The following is a 27,232-nucleotide window of genomic DNA, read 5'->3' on the forward strand; positions in this document are numbered from 1 at the left end:
CTTTTTTTTTTTTTTTTTTTAAATATGTAGATTTGGGGATTTTTCCTTTTTTTGTCTGACCCCGCTGGGGGGCATCAGCCCGGGGGGGGGGGGGGGGGGGATACACCACGGGGACCCCCCCTAACTCCCTCCAGGGCCAGCGTTGAGGAAGTAGGTGGTCATCTCCCCCTTGCCCTTGACCTTCACCAGCCCCCGGCACTCCAGCACGTAGCCCTTGGCCGCCAGCACCTGGTACAGGTCCGTCGTCACCTGGAAGGGGACAGGGGAGCTCGGGGGGGGCTCTGGGGGGGGGGTGGGGGAGGCCCGTCCCCCCCCCTCCCCGCCCCCCCCCTGACCTGGATGCGGTCGGGGACGCCGGTGCTGTCCATGCGGCTGGAGACGTTGACGGTGTTGCCCCAGATGTCGTACTGCGGCTTGCGCGCCCCGATCACCCCCGCCACCACCGGGCCCATGTTCAGGCCTGGGGGGGGGGACGACGACAGGGGGACAGAGTGTCACAGCCCCCCCCCCCACACACTGCCACGAGGACACGGGGGCGGGGGGGGCGTGCGAGGGGAAACGGGGGGCGCAAAGGGTAGGGGGTGAGCAAGGGTTTGCGTGTGCAAAGGGGTGTGCGAAGGCGAAGGGGGGGGGTGAAGGGGGGGTGCAAGGGCTAAGGGGGGGCGCAACATCAGCACGCGCAAAGGGACGTGCGAAGGCCGCGCGTGCAAAGAGGAAGGGGCGTGCAAAGGGTTTGCACGCGCAAAGGAGCGTGCGATGGCCGAGGAGGGCGTAACGGGGCGTTTGAGGGCCCGCGTGTGCGAGGGCTAAAGGGGTGCGCGACCGGCGCGCGCAAAGGCGTGGGCGAGGGCCGCGTGCGCAGAGGCGAAGGGTGTGCAAGGCTTTGCCCGCGCAGAGGGGCGTGCGAGGGCCGAGGGGCGTGCGAGGGCTCGCACGCAAAGCGGTCTGCGAAGGCCGCGCGCGCGAAAGGGCCGCGCGTGCAAGACGCAAAGCTGCGTGCGAGGGCCGGGTACGCGCGGGGGCGTGCGTGGGGCGGCCGTAGGTGCCGGGGGGGCGTGCGAGGGGCGTGCAAGGGGCGCTCACCGATCTTCATCTGGAAGTTGTTGAAGGAGTGCTCGTTGATGTACTTCATCTGCTCCATCAGGTGCATGGCGTAGTCGGCCAGCGCCGCGATGTGGCTCCGGCCCTCCCGGTCGTAGGTGGAGGCGTTCAGCCCCGAGGCCGCCATGTAGGTGCTGCCGATCGTCTTGATCTTCTCCAGCTGGCGGTACTTCTGCTCGCTGATGATCTGGGGGGGGGATATGGGGGGGGGGGGCAGCGTTACCCCCACCCCGCCTCTCCAGGGCCCCGTGCACCCCATCTTCCTGCAGCCTGTTCCTGCATGCCCCACGCACGCTGCTCCACGGCCTCTCCAGCACCCCGTGCACCCCATCCCTGTACACCCCGTTCCCACACGTGGTGCTCTCCAGCACCCCATCTTCTTGCACCCCATCTTCTTGCACCCCATGCATGCTGCTCCACGGCCTCTCTGGAGCCCCATGCACCCCATCTCCTGCACCCTGTGTCCACGTACCCCGTCCCATGGCTCCACGCACGCTGCTCCACGGCCTCTCCAGCACCCCGTGCACCCCAGCCCCTGCACCCCATTCCCACACATGATGCTCCACAGCCTCTCCAGCACCCCATCTTCTTGCACCCCATCCCTGTGCACCCCATGCACGCTGCTCCATGGCCTCTCCAGCACCCTGTGCACCCCATCTTCTTGCACCCCATGCACGCTGCTCCATGGCCTCTCTGGAGCCCCATGCACCCCATCTCCTGCACCCTGTGTCCACGTACCCCATCCCATGGCTCCACGCACGCTGCTCCACGGCCTCTCCAGCACCCCGTGCACCCCATCTTCTTGCACCCCAACCCTGTGCACCCCATGCACGCTGCTCCACAGCCTCTCCAGCACCCCATCTTCTTGCACCCCATCTTCTTGCACCCCATGCACGCTGCTCCACGGCCTCTCTGGAGCCCCATGCACCCCATCTCCTGCACCCTGTCTCCACGTACCCCGTCCCATGGCTCCACGCACGCTGCTCCACAGCCCCTCCAGCACCCCGTGCACCCCATCCCCGTGCACTTCGTCTCCATGCACCCCATCCTCATGCACGCTGCTCCACAGCCCCTCCAGCACCCTGTGCCCCCCATCTCTGTGCACCCCACGCACGCTGCTCCACGGCCTCCCCAGCACCCCACGCACCCCATCCCTACATACCCCATCCCACGATCCACCCCATCGCACCCCACTCCGCCCTCCGGCACCTCGTCGAAGTCGGCGATGATCTCGTTGAGCAGCCGCAGGCACTCGACGCCCTCGTTGTTGGCCTCCAGCTCGACGTAGAACTCGGAGAAGTTGCTGATGGAGGCGAACATGACGGCCACGCACTCGCAGGACTGGTAGTAGAGCTCGTCGTTGCGACGTTCCCGCGCCAGAAAATGCGCCGCCACGTCCTTGGGCAGGATGTTGTGCAGCAGCCGCCGGTTGTACGCCTGCAGCTCCTCCATCTCCTCCTTCTCGCCCGTCGCCTGCATCGCACAGCGCCATGCGGGAGCCGTGCCGGGGCCCCGCGTCCGCCCCGGCGTGCGGGGAGGGGGTGGGCCCCGGCCCCTCGCCCCTGGTCCTACCTGCAGCTTCCAGAGGAAGTCGAGGCGGGCGGTGGACTCGACCTGCTGCGCGTGCAGGTACAGCGCCAGCGCGAAGACGGCCAGGATGACGGGGGTGACGTACCGCAGGGCCACCTTCCCCTCCGCCGGGCTGCGGGCACCCCCCACCCGCTGAGACGGGACGCCGGACGAGTCCGTGCCCACCCCAGGGACCCCAAGGCTGCACCCAATCCCCAAAGATGCACCCACCCCAGGGACCCCAAGCCTGCACCCGCCCAAGGGATCCCCTAAGATGCACCTACCCCAGGGACCCCAAACCTGTGCCCGACCCCCTAAGATGCACCCACCCCAGGGACCCCAAGGCTGCACCCACCCCAGGGACCCCAAGGCTGTGCCCGACCCCCTAAGATGCACCCACCCCATGGACCCCCTAAGATGCACCCAGTTCCCAAAGATGCACCCACCCCAGGGACCCCAAGCCTGCACCCACCCCAGGGACCCCCAAAGATGCACCCACCCCAGGGACCCCAAACCTGTGCCTGACCCCCTAAGATGCACCCACCCCAGGGACCCCAAGGCTGCACCTAATCCCCAAAGCTGCACCCACCCCAGGGACCCCAAAGCTGCACCCAGCCCCCAAAGCTGCACCCACCCTCACAGCACAGACCCCCCAAGGGACTCTCCTGCTGCTGCCGCCCACCCTCGCCCCCCTAACTCCCAGTTCCCTGCTGGTCCCAGTTCCCCACTCACCATTCACCCTGGCTCACGTTGAAGGAGGGCCTGGGGGGAGAGGAGCCGGGGGTTAGCGGGGTGGGGACGCAGGTCCCGGGGTGGGGACCCCCAGGGGGAAGAACCCCGGGCACTCACAGGGCGTTGGCCACCACCAGCAGGTCGGCGTTGTCGAAGAGGGTGGCCTGGGGCCCCTCCACCAGCACCAGGTAGGTGGCCTCGATGGCCACCATGAGCAGCAGCTTGCCGATGCTGCTGATGTGCAGGAAGACGGAGCAGGCCAGCAGGCTCAGCACCACGCTGTAGTTGAAGTACTGCCGGAGAGACGCCGCGGGGATGGGCTGGCACCCCGTGGGGGGACGCCCTGCCGGAACCCCACACCCACGGGGACCTTGCACCCGTGGGGACCCCCTGCCAGCACTCTGCACCCTCAGGAGCTCTGTGCCAGCACCCATGGAGGACCTCGCACCCGCAGGGACCCGTGCCGGCACCCTGTATCTGCGGGGACCCTGTGCCAGCACCCTGTACTCTTAGGGACGCTGCGCCTGCAGCAGCCTGTACCCTTGGGGACCCCGTGCCAGCACCCTCGGGGACACTGTGCCTGCAGGGACTCCATGCCAGCACCCTGCATCCTTGAGGACCCCATGCCAGCACCCTGGGGACACTGTGCCTGCAGGGACCCCGTGCCAGCACCCTGCATCCTTGGGGACCCTACGCCAGCACCCTGCATCTGTGGGGACCCTATTCCAGCACCCTGGGGGACACAGCACCCATGGGGACCCCCTGCCAGCATCTTGCACCCTCAGGGACCCTGTGCCAGCACCCATGGAGGACCTTGCACCCCTAGGGACCCATGACAGCACCCTGTATCTGCGGGGACCCTGTGCCAGCACCCTGTACTCTTAGGGACGCTGCGCCTGCAGCAGCCTGTACCCTTGGGGACCCCGTGCCAGCACCCCTGGGGACACTGTGCCTGCAGGGACTCCATGCCAGCACCCCTGGGGACACTGTGCCTGCAGAGACTCCATGCCAGCACCCTCAGGGACACTGTGCCTGCAGGGACTCCATGCCAGCACCCTGCATCCTTGAGGACCCCATGCCAGCACCCTGGGGACACTGTGCCTGCAGGGACCCTGTGCCAGCACCCTGCATCCTTGGGGACCCTACGCCAGCGCCCATGCCAGCACCTTGCACCCTCAGGGACCCTGTGCCAGCACCCAAGGAGGACCTTGCACCCGCAGGGACCCATGCTGGCACCCGTGCAGGACCCCATCCTAGCGCCCTGCACCCGCGGGTGCCCCGCGGCCGCTCACCTCGGGGAAGTCGCAGGCCAGCCCATCGCGGTGGCAGGGGCCCGCGGGGGTCCCCAGGGAGAAATTGAGGGCCCGGAGCTGGCAGGGTCCCACGGCCTCGGGGGTGACGTTGAGCTCGTGGGCGGCGCAGTCCCGCAAGGCCACCCGGCTGCAGGTGAACTGGGAGGGCAGAGAGGGGTGAGCCGGTGCCCCGCAGCCCCCGCGCCCCCACGGCCCCGCGCCCCTACCATGTTGACGAAGGCAGCGATGAAGACGAGGAGGACGGTGAAGACCCCGATGATGGTGCTGTGGGCACGGGACTGGACGATCTTCCGGGAAAGCCGCTGCAGGGCAGCGGGGAAGAGCTGTGGGGGGGAGAGGGACCCCGTCATGCACGGCCGAGCCCCCCCACACCCCCCCGCCCGTCGGCCCTGTACTCACAGCGACGCAGGAGTAGACGGCGCAGACGAAGAGGATGGCGGCGAGGAGGATGAAGATGCCAACGTAGACACCAAGCATCAGCGGGGAGCTGGGGAGAGAGGTGGCTGTGAGCGCCGGGGGGTCGGGGAGCGGGGTTTGGGGGGGACGCGGCACTCACTGGGGGAACACCACGATCTGGAGGCAGCAGATGAAGCAGAAGACGAGGAGGGTGCAGGCCACGTAGCCGCCGAAGCGGTCGTCCACCTTCTTGGAGTACTGCGGGGAGGAGAGGGGTGAGCCAGGCTGGGCAGAGGGGTACGGAGGGGACCCCGGGGGATGGAGGGGACAGGGGGGACCCCGGGGGGATGGAGGGGACGGGATGGAGAGGATGGAAGGACCAGGACAGAGGGGACCATGGAGCCAGCAGGATGGAGGGGACCCCACAGATTAGAGGTGTCAGAGGTGACCCACGGCTGGGATGGAGAGGGTGGAGGTGACCGCAGGGGCTGGGATGGAGGGGACCATGAAGCCAGGAGAGAGAGGACCCAAGGAATGCAGAGGATGGGATGAAGGGAATGGGATGAAGGGGGACGAGAATGGGATGGAGGCGAGATGAGGGGGACAAAGGTGCTGATGGGGCCAGGACAGAGGGGACTTCAGGGGACAGAGGGGACCGCAGGGCCAGGACGAAGGGACCCCAACCTTCTTCTCCAGCTCAGGCGTCTGGAAGGTAAGCAGGAACTTCTTGACATGGTCCTTGCGGAGCTGGTCAATGCTGCGGGCGTCGATGGCCCGGCTCAGGAACTCATCCACCTCGTCCTCGGGGTTGAGGGCCTCCTGGGCACCGCGGCTGGGGACAGGGGTGGGTCAGGGCCCCCCCAGGCCCCCAGCTCTGCCCCACGGAGGGGCTGGCTGCGACAGCCCGGGCACCCCAGCATGGGGACACTTACTTGTCCTTGCTGGAGTCATCGATGCCCTGGGGAGACACAGGGGAGATGGGGGGGTTTCAGAGACACCGGCATGGATGGGGGGGACCCTCATAGATGACAAGGACATGGGGCATCCCCAGGGTCACCAAGGCCACCAAGGACGGGGGACAGAGTCCCAAGGGTAACCAGGATGGGGGATCCCCAAGGGTTGGAGGGAGGGCAGGTCCGCCAAGGGAGGACGGAGGGGTCTGGAGGGGGTCTGACATTAGGGGGACCCGAGGGTCCCCAAGGCCAGTGAGGACAGGGGGGATCCCCAAGAACTGGTGAGGACAGGGGGTACACCTCGGGATCTCCATGGGCTGGTGACAGTAGGGGGGATCCCCGAGTGCTGCTGAGGACGGGGGGGAGACCCGGGGGTTCCTCGAGACCGTGGGCTGCGGCAGGCAGGAGGAAGCAGGCGAGGGCTGCGGAAGCCCAACGGCAGCCGCAGAAAGGCAGCGAGCAGCCGATACCACCGCAGCGGGGACCCCGGTGCCCAACAACCCCCCGAGGCCGCTCACCATCTGCCGGAAGGCCTTGGAGTCCTTGGTGCGGGAGAAGGAGCGCTCGGGCACCCAGCGCGGCACCAGCCCCTCCGTCGAGTTGGCACGAGCCCGCTGCAGCTTGGCCAGGATGGCTTTCTCCTCTTTCTGCGGGGCAACGCGGCCGTGAGAGGGGTGGCCCTGGGTCCCCTCGTGTGTGTGTGTGTCCCCCCCGACTCACGCGCTTCTGGCTGCAGCCGACGATGAGGAAGGTCTCGATGTTGTGCTCCTTGAGGTAGGCGTTGCGCTCGCCCCCGTGGCCCGGCTCCACCTCGTAGTCCCCGTTCAGGTACTGCAGCGTCGCCCATGTGATGTGGATGCGCCTGGGGACGGGGTGGGGGGGGAGGATGAAGGCGCTGAGCCCTCCCGCCCCGTGCCCCCCACCCCGCTCCCCCCACCCCGGCTCACCCGGCTTTGCCGCCTGCTTCCATGTGGTTGGCGAGGGTCACGTCGTTGGACCAGACGTCGAACTGCCACTTGCGCAGCCCCAGGACGCCGCAGTGCACCCGCCCGCTGTGGATGCCCACGCGCATGTTCACGTTCACCCCCGTCACCTCGCGCACCAGCCTGGGGACGGCACCGGCACCGCGTCGGCCCAAGGCACCGTGGCACCGCATCCCGGGCCAGCGAGCACCAGGAACCCGCCAGCACCGGTGACGGGCACGGCCCCATCGAGTCGCAGCGGCACCGGGGACGTGCCGGCACCGGGGTCGGGCACAGCCCCCCCAGGGTTGCGGTGGCACCGGGGATGTGCCGGCACCGGGGACAGGCGCAACGCCCGTGCTCTGCCCCACTCACGAGATGGCCTCGATCATGTCCACCCCCATCTCCACGCAGCAGTGCGCGTGGTCCCCGCGTGCCTCCGGCAGCCCCGACACGCAGTAGTAGCAGTCCCCCAGGATCTTGATGCGCAGACAGTGGTTTTCCTGGGGGAGAGGACGGGCAGGTCGGGGGGGGGTGACACACGCTGGGACCCTCCCCCCGGCCCCCCCCGGCCCCACCGCTCACTGCTGCCAGCTTGTCGAAGCGAGCAAAGAGCTCGTTGAGCGTCATCACCAGCTCCTGGGCCGTGCACTGCGAGGCCAGGCTGGTGAAGCCCTCGATGTCCGCGAAGAGGATGCTGCCAGGAGGAAGAGCGTGGGCTGGGGAGGGACCACGCACCCCCCCCGGACCCCCTCACCTGGTGACAATCCCCCCAAACCTCGCCCGCCCCCAGCCCCGCGGTACCTGACGTTGTCGTGCTTCTGGATGTAGATCTTGTGGAACATCATGTCCTCCTTCTTGGTGTTGATGTCCTCCTTCATCTCCATGGCCACGTGCTGGGGCAGCACCGAGAGCAGCAGGCGCTCCTGCACCCCAGCACCACCCCGTTAGCGGGGGGCCGGGGCCCTGATGGACCCCCCAGCCCGGCACGGGAGACCCCGCTGCCCCCGGGACCCCCGGGACCCCCAACCCACCTGCTGGCGGTTCTCGCGCTGGAGATGCAGGCGCGCCTGGATGTAGCCGCGGGTCTCTTGGAAGGCCTGACGCTGCGACACCTCAGCCGGGTAGTGGGTGCAGACCCCCACCACGTTGGTGCAGAGGAAGATCAGGGCGTTGGCGCTGAGCTGGTGGGGGAGATGGGCTCAGCGCAGCCACCCAGGGACCCCCAGCCCCACAGCGAGACCTGGCCAGCTCTGCCACCCTCCTCTGCACCCCAAAACCCTGGCTCCGGTATGGAGGGGTGCTGTCAAGAGGAGCAGGGGGGCTGCAAGGGAGGACATGGGGCAGGGAGACACAGGGACCTGGGGCAGGGGGACGTGGGGATGCAGGGACCCGGGGACACGGGGGACCGGGGGATGTGGGGCACCTAGGGACATGGGAAACCAAGGCAGGGGGGTTGCAGGGACGTGGGGGACCTGGAGACCCAGAGCAAGGGGACATGGGGCACCCGGGGCTGCAGGAAACCAGAGCACGGGGCACGCAGGGACCTGGGGACCCAGGGCAGTGGGGGGCAGAGGGGACCTGGGGACACGGTGGACCAGGGCAGGGTGGATGTGGGGGACCTGGGGACCCAGCGCAAGGGGGACACGGGGACCTGGGGATGTAGGAAGCCGGGGCAGGGGGGATATGAGGATGCAGGGACCCGGGGCGGGGGGGGGGGGACATGGGGACGCTGCCAGGCCCTGTGGGCCCTCGGGAAGCAGAGGAAGCCAGGGGAGGGCCGGGAAGCGGAGATGGCTGCAGCGGGAGCGCTGCGGTTTCCCCCCTCCCCGTCCCCGTCCCCCGGGACGGGGGCCAAGGCTATTTATAGTGCTCCCGCGGGCCGGGAGCGGGGGCCTCGCGCCCACCCATCGTCCCCATCGCATCCCCCCGGCCAGGGGCCACGGCCCCATCGCTCCCACCCCGCGGGGGTTAACCCCACTCAGGGGGGTTTCCCCTCCCGTGACCCCCCCCCCAAGCCCCGCTGGCCTCAGCCCCCCCGGCCTCCCTCCCCGGCATCGCGTTCCTTGCCCTGCACCCCGTGGGGACAGCACGTGGCCCTGGCCCCGGCCAGGCAGGGCGAGGGTGACGGGTGGCCCTACGCAAGGAGGGGGAGCACAGCGAGGCCCTGCCAGGGGCTGGGAACACACAGCCCCGGGGACGAGGGGACCCCCCCGCACCCCCCTGCGCACACAGCACCCCACTGGGAACACCCGCCACCCCAGGGGTGCAGGACGGGGGACGCTGCCAGGGTCCCAGCCCCCCTGGATGGCAGCCACCCCCTCCTGCCCTGGTGCCCTGGCCCTGCATCCCCCCTCGGGGGTTTCCGCCAGCCCCACAACGGGGGCTTTGTGGGTGCCCCCCCCCCGGCGCAGCCCACAATGGCAGGTCTGTGCACAGCCCCGCCGGGATGAGGGGCCCCCCTCACCGGGCTGCGGCAGCGGAGCGACCCCCGACCACGCCGCAGGCAGCACCCGCGGGACCCTGGCATGGGACATCACCACCACCACCACCCCCCCCCCCCCCGGGACCCCCCCCAGCCCCGGCCAGCCAAGGGGCCCCTCCCGCATCCAGAATTTTCCATGTGCAGAAACATCAAGTGCAGAAAAGCCCAATTTTGCAGAGAGGGACTCGGGGAGCCGCCAGCAGGGATGGGGGGGTCCCACCCGGGGCCTCCCCCACCCCATGCCGCAGGCGGGCAGGACCCCTTCAGCGCAGCCCCCCCCCCCCCCCCATGTCCCCCCCCCAGCCCTACCTGCTTCCAGAGGAAGGGGTCGGCGGTGTTGCGGTGCCAGGCGATGGCGAGGTGCAGGGCGGAGAGGAGGACGCCGGCCAGCACGGCCGCCCGCATCCGCACCGGCAGCAGCGTGTAGGTGATGTAGATGAAGAAGACGCTCCACCAGACGCCCTCGGCCGCGCTGCGGGGTGCGACGGCCGCCGTCCCCAGCGCCTGCACCCCGGCCAGTAACCCCAGCACCACGTAGCTCACCACCCACATGTAGTCCTGGGGGAAGGCGCTGCGGCTGCACAGCACCATCAAGAGCAAGAAAAGGGCCGTGGCACTCGCCAGCGCGGCGGTTGCCGGCACGTGCGGGGCACCGGGCAGGCAGTGGAAGAGCAGCATCACCCCGCAGACCAGCACCAGCACCCCCATCAGCACCGTCAGGCTGCTCTGGTTCATCTGGAAGAAGTAGCGCTGGTAAAGCCGCTCCAGTTTGGCCGACTGAAAGCGTTTGGAGCGGAAAACCTGGAGCAGCCGCCGCCAGCACTCGCCGGCCGACGGTCGCCCCCCGCGCCCCCCGGCCCCCTTCGGCCCCTTGGCTTCGCCGTCCTCCAAGCCCAGGTCCACCGATTTGAGCCCCAGGTCGCCCGCGGGCCCCTTCTTGCCGTAGTGGTCCTCCTGCCAGGTGCAGCGCAGCCCCCGGGGGGGCCCCCCGCCCCGCTCCATCTCAGGGTCCTGCAGGCAGCTCATGTAGCGGGGGCCGCAGAGGACGGCACGGGGGCGAGTGCCCTTCTTGCCGTTGCGCTCCCCCCATGCCGTCTTCCGCTCGTCCACCTTGGGCACCAGGATGCCGCTGAACCACGACATGCTGCGGGCACCGGGAGGGGGTCAGCACTCGGTCCCCCACCCCGACACCCCGAGAAGGACCCCGGTGCCCACGGGGGTGCAAGGCAGCATTTTCCCCACCTGGCAGGGACGAGCAGCGCGGGCAGCGAAGGGCCCCGACGTCCCACCCTGGGGGATGCAAAGCCCAAGCCCCAGCTCTCCCGCCAGCCCCATGGCCCCTGCGGGAACGGCCGGTGGCGGGTGCCCGGTGCCGGTGTCCCGGTGCTTGGCCCCGCCAAGGCCGCCCCGAGCCCGTCCTCCCCGGTGCAGGGACCTGCAGCAAAACTGGAACCGTCCTGGCCCTGTTTGTCTTGAACGGCGGCCAACGGGCTGCACCGGGCACCGTAGCCCCCGGGGCACCGGGGACCAGACGGGACGTGGCAGCCGGTCCCAGCCCCGGGCGAGCGGCGGTGGGGAACGGCCGCCCGGGAAAGGGCCGGCCCCGGCGGCGGCCGCCTCCCTGCCCGTACGCCTGCCTGCTTGCCCGCCTGCCTGCTCCGGGCACGGCCCGCGGGGAGCCCCGCCGAGCCCGGCCCGTTCACCCCGAACCCGCCAGCGCCCTCCCGCCACCGCCCCGGGCAGCCCCGCCGCACCGGCAGCTCCCGCCGCACCGGGCAGCGGCCGGCTCCCCAAGCACCGGGCAGCCCCCCCGGGGGCCGCACCGCTCCCGCCGCCCCGGGGCCCAGCCCGGTCGTCCGTCCCCCCCCCCGCCGCCCCGGGCCCCGCGCAGTGCCCCGGGCCCCGTCCCAGTCCCAGTCCCGGTCCCCGCCGCCGCCGCCCCGGCCCCCCCCCCCGCCGCGCCCGGTGCGCCCGGTCGCCTCCGCTCACCTCCGCCTCCGGCGCCGCCGCCCGCGGGGCCCCGCGCCCCGGCACGGCCCCGCCGCCGCCGCCTGCTCCTACACGGCGGCCGCGCTGCGCCCCCGCCGCCCCATCCTGCGTCCAGGCCGGGTCCCCGGTGGCGGCCCCGGTCCTGGTCCCGGCCGCGGCCCCGGCCCGCCCCGGCCGGTGCCCGCCCCCCCCCCCGCCCGGATCCGCTCCCGGGCGCTCCCGGCCGGCGGCCTTAAAGGCGCAGCGGCGGCGGCGGCGGCGACCCGGTACGGCCCGGTACGGCCCGGAGCGGCCCGGTGCGGCGGGGGAGGCGCGGGCGGCGCGCGGGGGCGGCGGGCGCGCGCGCGGGCACGGGCGGACCGGCACCCCCGGGGCTGCGCACACACACACACACACACACACGCACACACGCACCGCCGCGCTGCACCGACATGGCGGGGACAACGGGGACACGCGCAACCGGGCCCCCCGCGCGCGCACACACACGCACCCCCACCCCCACGCACCCCCGTGCACCCCCTTGTCTGCACACGCACACGCACCCCCCCCGCGTGTCCCTTGCAGACACACCCGCACACAGCCCCCTGCACCCCCCCAGCGCCCCCCCCCTTGCACGCCCCCCCTGCCCACACACCTCCACACCCCCTTGCACACGCACGCACGTGCACACCCTTGCACACGCGTGCAGCCCCGTTGCACGCCCGCCCCTTTGCCCGTGCGTGCACACACGCGCACACATCCCCCTGGCACGCGCACCTACGCGCCCCTTGGGCACCCCTGGCGTGCACGCGCACGCACCCCCTTGCACACGCACCCTTGCACACCTACACACCCGTTTTGCACGCGCGCGCGTGCACGCGCGCACCCCCCCCCTTGCACGCGCGCGCGTGCACACACGTGCGTTTTGCACACAGCCCCTTGCACGCGGGCACTCGCACGCACATGCACACACCCCCCCTTGCACACACCCCCCCCTTACACACCGCCCTCGCACGCACACACACCCTTGCACGCACACACTGGCACACCCCCCCCTTGCACGCACACCCCCTTGCACACACCCCCCCCCCCTTGCACGCACACCCCCATCAGCACCCCATGCCCCGGCAGGCACAGGGCAGCCCCACTGGGGTCCCCGCCTGCCCCCCCCCACGCCCGTACCCCACGAGTGTGCGTGGGTCAGGGCCTGGCACCCCCCGCCCGTGGCCGGGCCCCCCCCCGCGGCGGCGGCGCCGGGCCCCGCGGCCCCCCCGCAGCAGCGCTGGGCCCCGGGGAGCGCGGATTAATCATTAATTAGCAGCCGCCGCCGGGCCCGTGTCCCTGCGGCCCCACGCGGAAGTCCCGCCGCGCGGGGAGGGGGCGGCGGGGGGCACCGGAGCCCGGCGTCGGGAACGGGACGGGGGGCACCACGGGGGACACCCGGGGGGGGTCCCAGCACGGCCTCGCCGGTACCGGCACCCGGCACCGCGGGGATGGGCGCTGAGGCTCTGCCTGCGCCTCGCCCGGCCCCGGGCCGGATCCTGGCCCTGCCGGGGATCCCCGGGATCGATCCTGACCCTGCCGGGGATCCCCGGGATGGATCCTGGCCCTGCTGGGGATCCCCGGGATGGATCCTGACCCTGCCGGGGATCCCCGGGATGGATCCTGGCCCTGCCGGGGATCCCTGGGCCGGATCCTGACCCTGCTGGGGATCCCCGGGATGGATCCTGGCCCTGCCGGGGATCCCTGGGCCGGATCCTGGCCCTGCCGGGGATCCCCGGGATGGATCCTGACCCTGCTGGGGATCCCCGGGATGGATCCTGGCCCTGCCGGGGATCCCTGGGCCGGATCCTGGCCCTGCTGGGGATCCCCGGGATGGATCCTGACCTTGCCGGGGATCCCCGGGATGGATCCTGACCCTTCCGGGGATCCCCGGGCCGGATCCTGGCCCTGCCGGGGATCCCCGGGATGGATCCTGGCCCTGCTGGGGCTCCCTGAGATGAATCCTGGCCTTGCCGGGGATCCCCGGGCCGGATCCTGACCCTTCCGGGGATCCCCGGGATGGATCCTGACCCTGCTGGCGATCCCTGGGCCGGATCCTGGCCCTGCTGGGGATCCCCGGGATGGATCCTGACCCTTCCGGGGATCCCTGGGCCGGATCCTGCCCCCCCGGGGATCCCCGGGCCGGATCCTGCCCCCCCGGGGCCGCCGCAGCCCCCGCCCATAGCTCTGGCCGGCCGGTGCAGCGATGCTGCAGCACCGCGGCGCTGGGCCGGATCCCGCCGCCCCCGTGGGCACGGCGGGGACACGGGGCGTGGGGCGAGTGTGCGGGTGGGCTGCGCCCCCCTCACGGCCCCCCCGCGGCCCCGCCTGCCCCACGCGGGGGGTACATGGGGGCAGTTACCCCCCGGGGGGGATAGATACCCCCGGGGGGCGCAGATACCCCTCGGGCGGGGGGGCACGGCGGCCGCGGGAGCCGTCCCGGTGGGATGCGGGCGGCGGGGCTCGGGGCTCCCGCGACCCCGAACACGCGTGGGCACGGCGGCGGCGGCGGCCCCGGGGCTCCTCTTTCCCGGTGCCGCCCCAACGCTCCCCGCAGCACCGGGGGTTGCGGGGAGGGTCTATCCCCGGTGCCTCCCGGTGGCTGCCCAGCTGCGGGGGCGCGGGCCGGACGCCACGGGGATGGGCGCGGGGGCGGGCAGGCGGGGGCGGAGACGGCCGGGACGCCCCGGCGGCCCCGTGTGATGCGGAGCGCGGCAGTGGCGGCGGCGGCGGCGCGGCCCTTCCCGGCGGAGCGCCGCGGTCCGGTGCGGGGCGGCCCCGCCGGGATCCCGGGGGCTCCGGTGGGTTCCGCCGGGCATGTCCTCCCCGGCGCAGCCCGCCGCTCCCGGCTCCTTCCAGGTGAGCGGGCCGGAGCCCTCCCGGCCGCCGCGGGCCCGGCGCGGCCCGGTTCGGTTCTGCCCGCAGCGCGGGGGGCAGCCGGTAGCAGCGCGGCGGCGGGGCCGGGCCGCCCGGTGCCGCCCGGTGCTCACCGGCCGCCCCCGCCGCTCCCCCCGCAGAGCCCCCGGAGGCTCCCGAAGCGCAAGAGCCGCTTCAAGCGCTCGGACGGCAGCACCTCGTCCGACACCACCTCCAGCATCCTCCGCAGGCAGGTGAGCGGGCCGGCACCGGCACCGGCACCGGCACCGGCACCGGCACCGGCACCGGGGCGGGGCAGCCCCGCCAGCCCCGGCCCCCCCGCCGCGGTTCGCTCCCGGGGGCAGCGGCGCTGCGGCTCCGCATTAAGGCACGGACCGGAGTGGGGGGGGGGGGGGAGCGGCCGAGCTCCCCCGCCCCAACCGCCGCACCGGGGGGATCCGGGCGGCCGCCCCCGCCCCGCCGCTCCCCCGGGACCGGGGCTGGGCGCCGGCACCGGGCACCGGTAGCATCGCAACAGCCGCTCCCCGCGGCTAAAAATAGCGAGTGCTGCGTCAGGGCCGGGCCGGCCGCCGGGCACCGGCACTGCGGCGCGGGGGGGCGGGGGGGCGGCGGGCGGCCCCGGGGAAACTGAGGCACCGGAGGGGGGAACGGGGCGGGCGGGGGGCCGCTGTGCCGCCCCGCCCGGTCCATCAGCCGGCACCGGGCCGCCTCCCCGCGCTGCCGGGGGAGGCCACGGACCCCCCCGCCGCCCCCCGCCCGCCGGCTCCGGTTTACCCCCGCCCGAGCGGCGCCCCCCGGCCCGGCCGCCGGCGGGGCAGCGGGTACCGGGGCGGTCCCGGGGAGGGTGGGGGGTTCCGGTAGGGGCGGCCCCGGGGGGCGCAGAGCGGCCCGAGCATCCCGTTTCCCTCCCAGGGTAGCACCTGCCCCCCCGGTACCCCCGGGGAGCCCCCGCCCCGGCCTCGCACCCAGCTCGGCCCCTTCAGCACCTCGGAGAGGGCCCGGCCCGGCCCCGCCGCGCTGCCCGGTACCGGGGCCGGTGCCCGGTGCTCTGTGCCCGGTGCCGGTGCCCGCGGCCGGTCCCGCCGCTGCCCGAAGCCCCCGCCCCGCCGAGCGCTGCCCCGCGGCCCCCGGGCCGGGCCCGAGCGTCCCGGGCCGGGCCCGCCGGTGCCCGTCCCGCTGCGCGGTAACGGGGCGGGCCGGGCCGGTCCCCCGGGGCCCGCTGCTGCCCCCCTCCTCGGGGGCGGGGGGGGCGCGGCGGGGGGGCGGGAGCGGCTCCGGCCCCGCCGCAGGGCTCGCCCTGCAGACGGGGCTGCTACCGGCTCGGGGCAGGACGGGGGCCGCCGCACCGGAGCATGGAGGTACCCACGGGGACCCCCCCGCCGCCGCCCCGGGACCCGCGGCCGCGGGCTCCGGGGGGCGGCACGACCCCTCCGCCTCCGCCCCGGGACCCCCACCCCCCCCCCCCCCACCCCGCCGGGAGCTGCCCTCTTTGCAAACTACCCCCCCCTCCCCCGGGAGCTGCCCTGGGGCCCCGTCCCGGTGCACCGCACCGGGGCCGCTCGGGACCCCCGGCTGCCAGTGCAGCCCCCCCCGGGGGTCCCACCGGAGAGGGACCGGAGCCCCCCGCCAGCCCCGGGAAGGGGGAAGCGAGACCCTCAACCCGCTCCCCCCCCCCCCCCCGCAGGCTGAGCCGGCGGGGGCGGCTCCGTGCGCCCCGGGGGAGCGGCGGGAGGCGGGGGCGGGGAGGGGCGGGGAGGGGCGGCGGCGGCGGCGGCGGCGCGGCGGAGCGGGCAGGGCCAGCCGGAGCCCGAGCCGCAGCCGGAACCGGAGCCGGAGCCGGTGCCGGTGCCGGAGCCGGGCGGGGGGGGCGCGGGCGGCTCGGCTCGGCTCGCCCCGTCTATGTCGTTTTCTGACTCCAGCGCTACCTTCTTGCTCAACGAGGTACCGGCCCCGGTACCGGGGGGGGCCGTGCCCCGGGGGGCCGCGGTCGGGGGTGGGGGGGGCTGCGCCCGGGGGGGCGGTGATTGCGCACCGGGGGCTGCGCCCGGTGGCGGGGGGGTTGGCCGTGCCCGGTGCAGGCGTTCGTGCCCGGTGCGGGGGGGGTCTGCCGCCCCCCGGCCCTTTGTTCCCCGCCGCTGGTTTCGCCCCCCCCACGCCCCCCCGGCAGGTGCCGCCGGGCTCCGGGACTGGAACCGGGCGGGGGGGGGGACGACGACCCCGACCCCCATGGCCGGGGACCCCGCGGGGGCAGATGCTCCGGGCCGGGGACTCCATAGGGGGATCGTGCTGGGGGGGGGGGGGGGGGGGGGGGGCTGGAGACGCTGTACTGGGGGGCCGTGCTGGGGATGCTGGGGGGGGGGGGGAAGAGGCTCGGGGGGGAGCGGTGACGATGCTGGGGGGGGCCGTGCTGGGGAGGCCATGTTGGGGGGGGCCATGCTGGGAAACCATATTGCCTGCGATGGGGGGGGGGGTGGCCCAGGCCCCCCGCCCCCCCGATGTGAGCGAGGTGGGATGCGCAGGCTGGGGGGGTCCCGTGTGCGGGGGGGCCGGTGCTGGGCAGCAGTGCTGAGCTCAGGCTGGCAGGGCCCGGGGGCCTCGGCGGGGCCGGGGGGGCTCAGCCACATCCAGGGACCTATAAATATTTCACCGCAGCTTCTGCGCCTGTTCCGGGCGCAGCAGGCGACGGGTAATTACCGGCGGGGTGGGGGGAGCCGGGGGGGCTGCGCCGAGCACCCGCTGGGCACCCCAGGGTGGGGGGCGGCTGTGGCAGGCCCGCATCACCAGGGGGATGGGGACCCCTGCCCCCAGCCCGGCCCTCCCCAGGGCTGCGGGGGTCTCCCCCCACGGCTCCCCCCAGGACGCGGGGGCTGCACCCCAGGGCAGCCATGCTGGGCGATGCCACCCACGTTTGCCCGGCTCGATGCCACCACGCACTCCCGAAAGGCAGAAGGGGCTGCGGGCTGGGGGTCAGCGGGGTCCCCTCCCCGGGCTGGCACCGCCTCAGGGTGAGGTCCCTCTTTGCGGGGGTCCCCGCAGCCCCCCGGCACTCAGCCCCGTCCCCCCAGGGCTCGGCAGACTCCTACACCAGCCGCCCGTCCCTGGACTCCGACGTGTCCCTGGACGAGGACCGCGAGGGTGCCCGGCGCGAGGTGGAGAGCCAGGCCCAGCAGCAGCTCGAGAGGGCCAAGGTACCGGAGGGGGACACGGGACACCCAGGGCACGGCCCGGGGAGGGGGGGGCTGGCGGGGCCCAGGGGTGCTGACCCCCCCCCCCCGCCATCCCCAGCACAAGCCGGTCGCCTTTGCCGTGCGCACCAATGTCAGCTACTGCGGGGCGCTGGACGAGGAGTGCCCGGTGCAGGGAGCCGCCATCAACTTCGAAGCCAAAGATTTCCTGCACATCAAGGAGGTGAGTTGGGGTGCTGGGGGGGGGGGGGGCAGGGCCAGGGACTCCCCCCCCCCCCCAGCCTCACGCCTGCCCTGCCCTCGCCCAGAAATACAGCAATGACTGGTGGATCGGGCGCCTAGTGAAGGAGGGGGGGGACATCGCCTTCATCCCCAGCCCCCAGCGCCTGGAAGCCATGAGGCTCAAGCAGGAGCAGAAAGCCAGGTAGGGACCGGCCCCCCCCCAACTCCCCGGACCCTCCAACACTCGCTCACCCCCCCCTCCTTCCCCAGGAGAGCTGGCAATGCCTCAGGCCTCGGCGACAGCGGGAACCGGCGATCGCCTCCCCCCTCCTTAGGTAAGGGCAGGTCCTGGTCCGGGGGGGTCCCGGGAGGGTCCCCCCTTCGCTGTCACCAACCTCTGTCTCTTCTCTCCTCTCCCCAAGCCAAGCAGAAGCAGAAGCAGGTGAGTCCCCGGGGCAGGGCTGTGCCCTGGGCAGGGGGAGACGGGGAGGGGGCTGCAGGCAGGGCCGAGCGCAGCCATTTCTGGGGCGGAGCGGGTGGGGGCAGAGACCCCCCCCCCACACCCCCGGTTATGGGCTGGGGGGGGGCTCCAGGGTGCTGGGGTTCTCCAGAAAAGGCTCGTTGACCCCTTTCTCCCTGGGGGTGGGAGCGCAGGGTGCTGAGGTGTCCCCGTGTGTGTGTCCCCCCCCCAGACACAGCACATCCCGCCCTACGACGTGGTCCCCTCCATGCGGCCCGTGGTGTTGGTGGGGCCCTCGCTGAAAGGATACGAGGTACGGGGGGACCATGGGGCAGGGGGGCCCCGCTGCACCCCCACGGTGGTGGCCTGCACCCCTCGTGCCCTCCCTGCCCGTCCCGTGCCGGTGGCGGGCAGATGGCGGGGCCGAGGGCTGCCGGCAGGGTGCCGGGTGGCTGCCACCTCCCTGCCGGTGCCATCTGCCACCGGCTCACCGCGGGCTCACCGGGCTGGCGGCCCTGCCGGCAGGTCACCGACATGATGCAGAAAGCCCTCTTCGACTTCCTCAAGCACAGATTCGACGGCAGGTGAGACCCTCCCCAGGACCCCCCCCCCCCCCCCATGGCCCGGGGGGTACCCAGGTCCCCACCGCCGTCCCTCTGCCCCCCAGGATCTCCATCACCCACATCACGGCTGACCTCTCCCTGGCCAAGCGCTCCATCCTCAACAACCTGGGCAAGCAGGCCATCCTGGAGCGCTCCACCACCCGCTCCAGCATCGGTGAGGGGCTGGGATCACCCCGGGGCGCAGAGGACCCCCCCCCCAGGACCAGCCCAACCTGACGTGCCCCCCCCTTTGTCGCCCCCAGCCGAGGTGCAGAGCGAGATCGAGCGCATCTTCGAGCTGGCCAAGTCCCTGCAGCTGGTGGTGCTGGACGCCGACACCATCAACCACCCGGCCCAGCTGGCCAAGACCTCCCTGGCGCCCATCATCGTCTACGTCAAGGTGTCCTCCCCCAAGGTGAGGGGTGACTGTGGTTTTGGGGGGGGGGGGGCCCTGGCTGCCCCCCGCGCTGCCGTCACCCTCCTGTCCCCTCCCCAGGTCCTGCAGCGGCTCATCAAGTCCCGCGGCAAGTCCCAGGTGAAGCACCTCAACGTGCAGATGATGGCGGCCGACAAGCTGGTGCAGTGTCCCCCGGTGAGCTGGCACGTTCCCCCGCCTCGGGGATGCCCAGGAGGGTCCTCCCCCACCCTGGGGGGGGTCCCCAAGCCACCCCTGACCCCTCTCACCCCCCACCCCAGGAGCTCTTCGACGTGATCCTGGATGAGAATCAGCTGGAGGACGCCTGCGAGCACCTGGCCGAGTACCTGGAGGTGTACTGGCGCGCCACGCACCACCCGCCGCACGCCCCCCACGCTGTGCCCTCGCCCACCGGCCTCCCCGGCCTGCAGGTACCCCCGGAACCCGTCCCCCCCCTCCCCACGGGCGGCTGGCACAGGGGTGCACGGAGCGGGGACCAGGGCGGCTGGCACAGGGGTGCACGGAGCGGGGCGGGGGTCCACGGACCAGGGACCGCAATCCCGTCCCTACCCGCAGAGCCAGCAGCTGCTGGGGGAGCGGGGGGAGCACTCGCCGCTGGAGCACGACAGCCTGATGCCGTCGGACGAGGCGGGGGAGACCTCGCCCCAGCCCTGGGGGGCCACGTCCCAGCGAAGCTCCCGGCACCTGGAGGAGGAAGAATACGCGGACCCCTACCCCGACCTCTACCAGCCCCACCGGCACCACAACAGCGGGCTGCAGGGCCCCGGCGCGCCGGATCGCCAAACCGAGTGTAACCACGACAGGAACTGGCAGCGCAGCCGGCCCTGGGCCAAGGACAGCTATTAGGGGCGGGGAGGGGGGGGGGGGGGGGGGCACGGCTGGGAACCGGCCCCCCCACCCCGGGCGCTCCCCGTCTCGCCCCAGCCCCGCGCTGGGGGTGCTCAGACAATCTCCCTCTCTCGGGGAACTCCTCCGCACCGGCAGCTTCCTCGCGCCCGGCCCCCCGGGCACGTCTTCAGCCATAAGCACAGGGGGGGGGCCGGTGGCCAGGACGCCCCGGGACCCCCCCCGCCCCAAGCTCCTGGGGACCTGGGGGCGGCCACCTGCCTTCTCCCTGCCTCAGTTTCCCCGCCTGGCCCCCGCATCGCAGGCCGTCTCATTCCCCGCAGGGCAGCTGCCATAAACAGAGGGTGCCTCCCCCCCCCCCCCCCAAAAGACCTATAGGCCAGGTAACGGGGGGGACACACACAGTTTTAGCAGCGTCCCCCATCCCGCGCAGACCCGAGGAAGAAGGGGAAGGTGCCCGCTCCCCCCCCCCGGGGCTTGGCCTGCCCCCTCCCCTGCCCCTGCATGGGACCCCCGGGAGGAGGGGGCCACACCAGTCGCTTTGCTCTGCACCGATTTCTCCCTGCCCCGGTCACCGCAGCCAAACCGCTTCCTCCCCCGGGGATGGGGGACAGTGGGGGGCGGCTGGACCCTGCATGGGGGGCGGGGGGGGCCGCTCCATGCCTGCACTCGCTGCCCCGTCCCCACCGCCCCCCTCCCCACGTAGCCGTCACCGCACAGTCCTGTAAATACAGCACCCACTGCCCTCGGCGGAGGGTCCCGGCGCTGGGCCGAGCCCCCCCCCCCCAGGGCCCTTCGCAGGGAGCCGGGGGGGGGGTGGGTGGGATGGGTGGGGGCCACAGATTTGTTATAATTTCTTTTGTAGAAAGCACTGATTTCCCTGTAACCGGTTTCAGAAACACAAAAGTGCTCGGAGGTGCTGGTGTCCGTGTCTCTGGCAGCGGGGGGGGACAGGGGACACCACGGCACCGGGACGTTGGGCTGGGGCGGGGGGGACACACGACACCACGCGGGGGAAAGGGCCCAGCGCTGGTGGGTGCTGAGCACCCAAATGCTCTCCCCTTAGGGGCACTGCTGGCTCCCCGGCACCTCTGGGAGCGCTGGAGGGTGCGGGGAGACGGCACCCAGGGGCTGCCGGCGCCGCAGGAAGGGAGAGCAGGAGGAGGCGACGTCCGGCAACGCAGCTGCGGGTTTATTCCTGCAGCCTGGAGTTTCGGCTAAAAAAGGGATGAAACGAACACAGCTCCTGGGACAGCCCTGCCTAAAAATCAGCACGTGAAGCCCAGCACCAGCCCTGCCCCGGTCCCGGCAGCAGGCGGGCAGGGAGGAACCTGCCCCCAAACAGCCTCCGGCAGCTCCACCGGTCCGCGGGGAAGGTGGGGAGGGGGACCGGGAGAAGAGGGGGGACGTTTTGGGACAGTCCCGGCCCCAGTCTCTGCCGTCGGCAGTCCCGGCTCCACGGGGGTTTGGGGATCTGGGAAAAGAGCAGCCAGAACAGTCCTGGCAGCGCCCGGCCCCGCTGGTCCCATCGTCCCCGAAGGGGTGACCGAGAGGGGGACACCGGCCCCGGGGACTCAGGCAAAGATGGTTTCCTCCCGCCGCTTCTTGGTGAGGATGGTGCCAGGCTTGTGCTGGGCGTCGGGGTGGTTGGCCAGCTCGGGCGGGCAAGAGGACACCGGGCTCTCCAGGATGGCCTGCTTCAGGTCGTAGAAGACGGTGGAGTCCTCCTTGGTGAGGAAGGTGATGGCTACGCCGCTCTTCCCCGCTCGGCCCGTCCGTCCGATGCGGTGGATGTAATCTGCAGGGGGGCGGTGGGGTCAGGCAGGGCCTCGGTGCAGGCGGCGCCGGGGCCAGGCAGCCCCTGCCGCACCCCGCAGCCCCCCCGGGCCGACCCCCCACTCACCCTCGATGTTCTTGGCCATGTCGTAGTTGACGACCATGGAGACGTCGTGGATGTCGATACCGCGTCCGGCCACGTCCGTGGCCACCAGGATGTCCTTGGCCCCGGCCTTCAGGTTGGAGAGGGCAAACTCCCGCTGCTCCTGGCCTTTGCCGCCGTGCAGGGTGCAGGCGTTGTACTGCAGGATGGGGGGGGGGGGTTAGGCGGGGGCCAGCGGTGCCCGGAGCCGTGCCGCAGGGTCCCCACGCGGGGACAGGGGTGCAGGGGCTCAGGACGATCCCCACCCGCCACAGCCAAAGTCGAGGGGCTCCAGCCCAGCCCAGACTCACCCCCATCTTCTCCAGGGACTTCGCCAGCACGTCGCAGCCCTTCTTCTGGTTGACGAAGATGATGATGGGCGGGTCGAAGCCCTGCTCCAGGATGGCTAACAGCTTCTTCCTGTTGGGGAGGAGGACAGTTGGGCAAGGAGAGGCTGAGGTGCCCCACAGGAGCCCCTCCGCTCTCCAGCGTCCCCCTCCCAAAGCTCCCTCACCCTCAAATGCCCCAGACCACCCCCAGGACCTGTCCTCCCCCCGCCACCCCACCCCAGCGGCCCCCTCTGCACCTCTTCTCTGACTCCGACATGAGGAAGACCTTCTGCTCCACCCGCTCGTGAGGTTTGCCGGCGGAGCCGATGTAGACCACGGCCGGACGACGGAGGTAGCTGCGGGCCAGGCGCTCCACCGCTGGCGGCATGGTGGCCGTGAACATGACGGTCTGCGAGAGGAGGTCTGTCAGCAACGTCCCCCGTGGGGCAGGAACGCGGCTGCGCTCCCTTGGCCCGTTCTCTGAAGCCCCAGGTTGTCCCCTCTCCACCCCGGGGACAGTGCTCAGCCCTGCGGGAGCACCCAAAACAAAGCCCCAGGCCTCCTGCCTGCACCCACCTGTCGGTACTTGTGCTTCCCCGACTCAAAGTTGGCCAACATCTTCTCAGGGTCCTCGGCCTCGTCGGTGTCGGGTTTTTGGTTGGTGACGGGCATGTGCTCCAGGATCTTCTGTACGTCAGGCTCGAAGCCCATGTCGATCATGCGATCCGCCTCGTCCAGCACCACGTAGGTGCAGCGGCTCAACACCAGGTACCGGTTCTCCAGCACGTCGATGAGACGCCCTGGCGTGGCGATGACGATCTGGGGGACCAGGAGGGTTGGTGTCCGCAGCCTCGGGCTAAACCGCTCCCCCCGGGTCCCCCCCCCGCCCTCCCCAGGGGCTAAGGCTCACCTCGCAGCCCATGCGAAGGCGGAAGCCTTGGTCCTCGCGGGAGATGCCTCCGATCACGGCCACCGTGCGGATGCCCAGAGGCTTCCCAAACTTGATGGTTTCCTCCTCAATCTGCTGGGCCAGCTCTCGGGTGGGGGCCAGGATGATGGCGTAGGGACCCTGGTCCGACTCCTCAATCCTGCGGCGTGGCAGGGTACGGCCGCGTCACCCACGGTGCCACGCGTGCGTGTCCCCCCCGCCCCCAGCGTCACCCTGCCCCGTCCCACCTACCGATCGATCTTGGGCAGGGTGGTGATCCACACCAGCAGCGGGATGAGGAAAGCCGCGGTTTTGCCGCTGCCGGTCTCGGCCACGCCGATGATGTCGCGGTTCTGCAGGCCGATGGGGATGGCCTGGCGCTGGATGGGGGTGGGCTCCTGGCGAGGGGAGAGGCAGGTTTGGGAGCAGAACTTCCCCTCCTCGCCCCCGCAAAGACCTGACCCCAAGAGCCAAGAGGTTGCCCCCCTTTCTCCCCTCCACCCAGCTCCCCCGAGGGCCATCAGGGTCGGCTGCAGCAGCCCCCCCTCCCCGTGCCCACCTTGTAGCCGCACTTGTCGATGACCTCCAGGATGTGGGGGGGCAGGGAGGAGTCCTTCCAGGAGCGGATGGGGTTGGGGATCTTGCCCCCCTTGGTGGTGATGCTGTAGTCCTCGCGGAAGATGCGCCAGTCCCTGTCCGTCATCTCGTCCAGCTTCTTCTGGGACCAGTGCCGGTCGTCCCAGCGCTGCTTGGCCTCCTTCTTCCGCAGCTTCCGCAGCCGGGCCCTGGGTGGGGGGGTGAGGAGGGGGACAGGGCTCACCCTGTGCCTCTGGGGAGGCTGGAATCGTCCTGCCGCCCACCCGAAGGACATGCTGCAGCCCAGAGCCACCCCCCAGCTCTGCACCCCGGCCAAGCAGAGGTAGCCGGCACCCCAAACACCCCTGGGCACCCTCCCAGCTCCCCCCCACGTGCGCTCACTCCTCCTGCTCCTTCTCCTCCAGCGTCCGCCTCTTCTCCATCAGGTCCCCGTAGAAGCGCGACTGTTCCCGTTTCTGCTGCTTCAGGTCGATGCCTGCGATGAAGCCCCGGCCCAGCAGCTGCACTTGGTGCCGCTCCTTGTACCTGGAGCGGGGCGGGAGCGTCAGGGGCAGGGCTGGGGCTGCCCCCCACTCCCAGGAGCACCCCCAGCCCCAGGGACACCCCACCACTCACAGGGGGTTGTAATCAATGGACGTGTCTTCCGACGCGTCCCACTCGAAGACAAACTTGCGGTCGTTCAGGTGCCGCGTGCGTCTCCGCTTCTTCACTCCTCCCAGGTAACGCTCCTGCGGGAAGGAGAGGATCGGTGGGGAGGAAACACGGGCCCCCCCCGGCCCCCCACCGCCCCAGCCCGGCCCCCAGCGCTACCTTGATGGCGTGGAGCTCTTTGCTCTTGTCTTTCTCCTCCCGGATCTTCTGCCTGCCCTCCTCGTCCTCCGTGCCGTTGGTCTCCCGCTCCATGCGCTCGCGGCGCTCCCTGCGCTCACGCTCCTGGGGGTCTTCTGGGGAGCAGGGGAAGGGTCTCAGAGCCAGGCACCCGCCCCTCGGGCCGGGGGGGCTCCAGGGGGTCCTGCCTCAGCCCCTCACAGCCAGGCAGACCGCGGCGGGGACGCCACCTTACCCAGCATCTTCCTCCCCATTTCCTGGAACTGCTTCCTCTTCTTCCTCTCCTCCTCCAGCAGCCGCTGCCGCTCCTCCACCTCCTGCTGCCGCCGCCGCAAGGCCTCGGCCTCCCGCTCCGCCTTGGACAGGAACTTGGGCTGGGACAGGAGAGGGGAAAGCTCACACCGGGCCTGGCAGTGACCCCCCCACCGCTGGGGCTGCCCCACGACAGGACCCCCCGCCCCCCCCAACATCCATCCTGTACCACAGGCACGGTACGGGAGAGCCCCGACACAGGGAGAAGGCTTCTGCTCCTACCTTGGCTTCCGCCTCCTCTTCAGCCTTCTTCTTAGCCAGCAGCTCCTCCAAGGACAGGGGCTGGGCCTGCGAAGGTGGGGCCAGACCGTTAGCAGCCCCCGACCGGGACCCTTTGCCTCACCACAGTGATCCCCCCGCCCCGGGAGCCATCCCCGGCCAAGCCCCCTCCTCACCTTCTCCTTCTTCAGGGCATTCTCCTCCTCCTCCTCTGCTTTCCGTGAGTCTCGCTCCTTCCGGGACTTTGAGTCCTTGCCCCTGCTCGGGGACAAGCTTCCCGGCAAAACAAAGAGGAATCAGGCACCAATTGAGGGTCACCCCGTCCCCGCAATCCCGCTCTCCCCCAGGACAACGCTTCCTACAAGTAACAGCACTGGGGTGCTCACAGGAGACCAGGGACACCCCGAAAAGAGAGCGGGCTCACCTCGACCGCTTCCTGTCCTTGTCCCGCCGGTGCCCATCCTTCTCCCGCTCCCGGTCCTTCTTGCCTCGGTCCCGGTCACGCTCTTTGTGCCGGCGATCCCTGTGGAGCGGGACGGTCACAGCACGGCCCCAGCCCAACCAGCCGCATCCGCGCCTTCGTGGGGCCGTTACGGACACAAGAGAGCGGGAGAGCCCTTCCCTAAAAACCTGGGGAGCCCCCTGTAACACCCCTCACCTCTCTGGCGACTTGGACCGGGAGCGGGACCGCGACCGGCTGCCTCGTCTCCTGTCCCGGGACCGGTGCCGCTTTCTGTCCTTGGAGGGGGAACCCTTGCGGTCCCGCTCCCGCTCCCGGTCCCGATCCCGGTCCCTGTCTGGGGAGCGGGAACGTTTCCTCTCCTCCTTGGCAGGGGATGCGTCCCGGTCCTTCTTGTCTGCCAGTTCTCCGGCCATCTGCGGGGGAGAGGGTCAGACGGAGCGGGGGACCGGGGCGGGGGATCCCGGGGAGAGAGTGGGGATGGCTGGGGGACCCGGGAGGGGCGCGGGGGACCCGGGGAGGGAGCGGAGAGGGCTGGGGTACGCGAGGAGGGAGCGGGGAGGGATGGGGGACCCGGGGAGGGAGCAGGGAAGGCTGGGGTAGGCGGGGAGGGAGCGCAGGGGGACGCGGGGGGGGCCTGGGGTAGCTGCGGAGACCCGGGAGGGCCGGGGGACCCGGGATCCAGGCCCTGCCCTGGGTGCCCGGTGCTGGGGTGCAGCCCAGTGACGCGGCGGCGGGGTCCTCCAGCCCCCCCGGGGGTCCCCGGGGCCTTCCTGCGGGAGAGCCCGGCTGCCGCAGGCGCCCGCCGAGTCCCCCCGGCCCGCTCTCACCGCCTCCGCCCGCAGGCCCAGGCCTCAGCGCCGCCCCGCCGCCGCCATGTCCGCCGGGCGCCGCGGGGCACGCCGGGAAGGCGAGGCCGCCCCCCCCCGCGCCGGGACTACAACTCCCGGCAGCCCCCGCGCCTGCCGCGGTCGCAGCACCTCCGCGCCCTGCGGATCCCTCCGCCGCGCAGCGCCCCTGACCACGTGCACCCCCAAAGCCCCGCAGTAACCCCCCGGCCCCGCGCGGGACACCCCCCCCCCCCGTGTCAATGTCCCCACGGCCCTGCGCACCCCACGGGGCCATGCGGGAGCCCCACACCCCCCCCCCCCCGGCCCCACTGACACCCCCTAATCCCAACTTGGGGGGGGTCCGGGCAGAGCCAGGGGCAGCAGGAGAGGCCCAGGGGGGCCCTTACGGGGTACCCAGGGCTCCCCCCAGCCCAGGGAGGCACCCAACAGCACGGGGACACCCCCACCCCACGGACTTTGCCCTCTGCGTCATCACCCGCGGGTGACAGCACAGGCAGACGTCAGCAGCACCGCCACCCTTCCCCGCTGGCACAAGTGATGCAGGAGGGACCCTGCCCCCGGGCGAACCCCAACACCACCCCCCAACACAGGAATTTCCCCCCCCCCCAAAAAAAAACCAGCACCAAGCACCCGCTGCACAT

General features: G+C 72.1%; 3 protein-coding genes across 6 annotated transcripts; 1 reads left to right on the forward strand and 2 right to left on the reverse strand.

The window, feature by feature from the left end:
• Positions 1-69: 69 nt before the first annotated feature.
• On the reverse strand, positions 70-11,661 carry ADCY6 (adenylate cyclase 6). Its single transcript, XM_075525654.1, has 22 exons — positions 11,501-11,661; positions 9,821-10,655; positions 8,061-8,210; positions 7,831-7,952; positions 7,612-7,723; positions 7,402-7,529; positions 7,012-7,170; positions 6,785-6,926; positions 6,583-6,711; positions 6,044-6,069; positions 5,796-5,943; positions 5,272-5,369; positions 5,115-5,202; positions 4,922-5,038; positions 4,695-4,853; positions 3,520-3,695; positions 3,403-3,432; positions 2,674-2,803; positions 2,311-2,574; positions 1,084-1,288; positions 336-460; positions 70-249 (listed from the first exon to the last, which is right to left on the reverse strand). The coding sequence occupies exons 2-22, from the start codon at positions 10,652-10,654 to the stop codon at positions 121-123; spliced, it is 3,471 nt and encodes a 1,156-aa protein (XP_075381769.1). The 5' UTR covers position 10,655; positions 11,501-11,661; the 3' UTR covers positions 70-120.
• Positions 11,507-21,078, forward strand: CACNB3 (calcium voltage-gated channel auxiliary subunit beta 3). 3 transcript variants are annotated; one of them, XM_075525657.1, is made up of 14 exons: positions 14,324-14,380; positions 14,539-14,631; positions 17,464-17,586; positions 17,684-17,806; positions 17,892-18,007; positions 18,076-18,140; positions 18,228-18,247; positions 18,498-18,578; positions 18,791-18,849; positions 18,933-19,042; positions 19,131-19,282; positions 19,364-19,459; positions 19,564-19,713; positions 19,859-21,078. In XM_075525657.1, exons 1-14 carry the CDS (start codon positions 14,339-14,341, stop codon positions 20,147-20,149), a joined length of 1,521 nt encoding a protein of 506 aa, XP_075381772.1. In that variant the 5' UTR covers positions 14,324-14,338; the 3' UTR covers positions 20,150-21,078. The 3 variants fall into 3 exon arrangements, with proteins under 3 accessions (XP_075381774.1, XP_075381772.1, XP_075381773.1); XM_075525659.1 differs by lacking the exons at positions 14,324-14,380; positions 14,539-14,631 and adding an exon at positions 11,507-11,796 and having other exon boundaries at positions 17,474-17,586; positions 19,859-21,077; XM_075525658.1 differs by lacking the exons at positions 14,324-14,380; positions 14,539-14,631 and adding an exon at positions 16,182-16,339 and having other exon boundaries at positions 19,859-21,077.
• Positions 21,079-21,320: 242 nt separating this feature from the next.
• On the reverse strand, positions 21,321-26,665 carry DDX23 (DEAD-box helicase 23). Of its 2 annotated transcripts, none has more exons than XM_075525656.1 (17): positions 26,571-26,665; positions 25,939-26,156; positions 25,705-25,803; positions 25,457-25,553; positions 25,284-25,349; positions 24,985-25,123; positions 24,732-24,862; positions 24,537-24,649; positions 24,303-24,446; positions 23,884-24,109; positions 23,577-23,722; positions 23,307-23,484; positions 22,973-23,215; positions 22,654-22,805; positions 22,379-22,487; positions 22,053-22,227; positions 21,321-21,947 (listed from the first exon to the last, which is right to left on the reverse strand). In XM_075525656.1, exons 2-17 carry the CDS (start codon positions 26,154-26,156, stop codon positions 21,724-21,726), a joined length of 2,460 nt encoding a protein of 819 aa, XP_075381771.1. In that variant the 5' UTR covers positions 26,571-26,665; the 3' UTR covers positions 21,321-21,723. The 2 variants fall into 2 exon arrangements, with proteins under 2 accessions (XP_075381771.1, XP_075381770.1); XM_075525655.1 differs by having other exon boundaries at positions 24,732-24,865.
• Between the last annotated feature and the right edge of the window lie 567 nt (positions 26,666-27,232).

The sequence above is a fragment of the Mycteria americana genome, chromosome 26 (genome assembly GCF_035582795.1).
Source record: "Mycteria americana isolate JAX WOST 10 ecotype Jacksonville Zoo and Gardens chromosome 26, USCA_MyAme_1.0, whole genome shotgun sequence".
In the NCBI taxonomy this organism is placed as follows: domain Eukaryota; kingdom Metazoa; phylum Chordata; class Aves; order Ciconiiformes; family Ciconiidae; genus Mycteria; species Mycteria americana.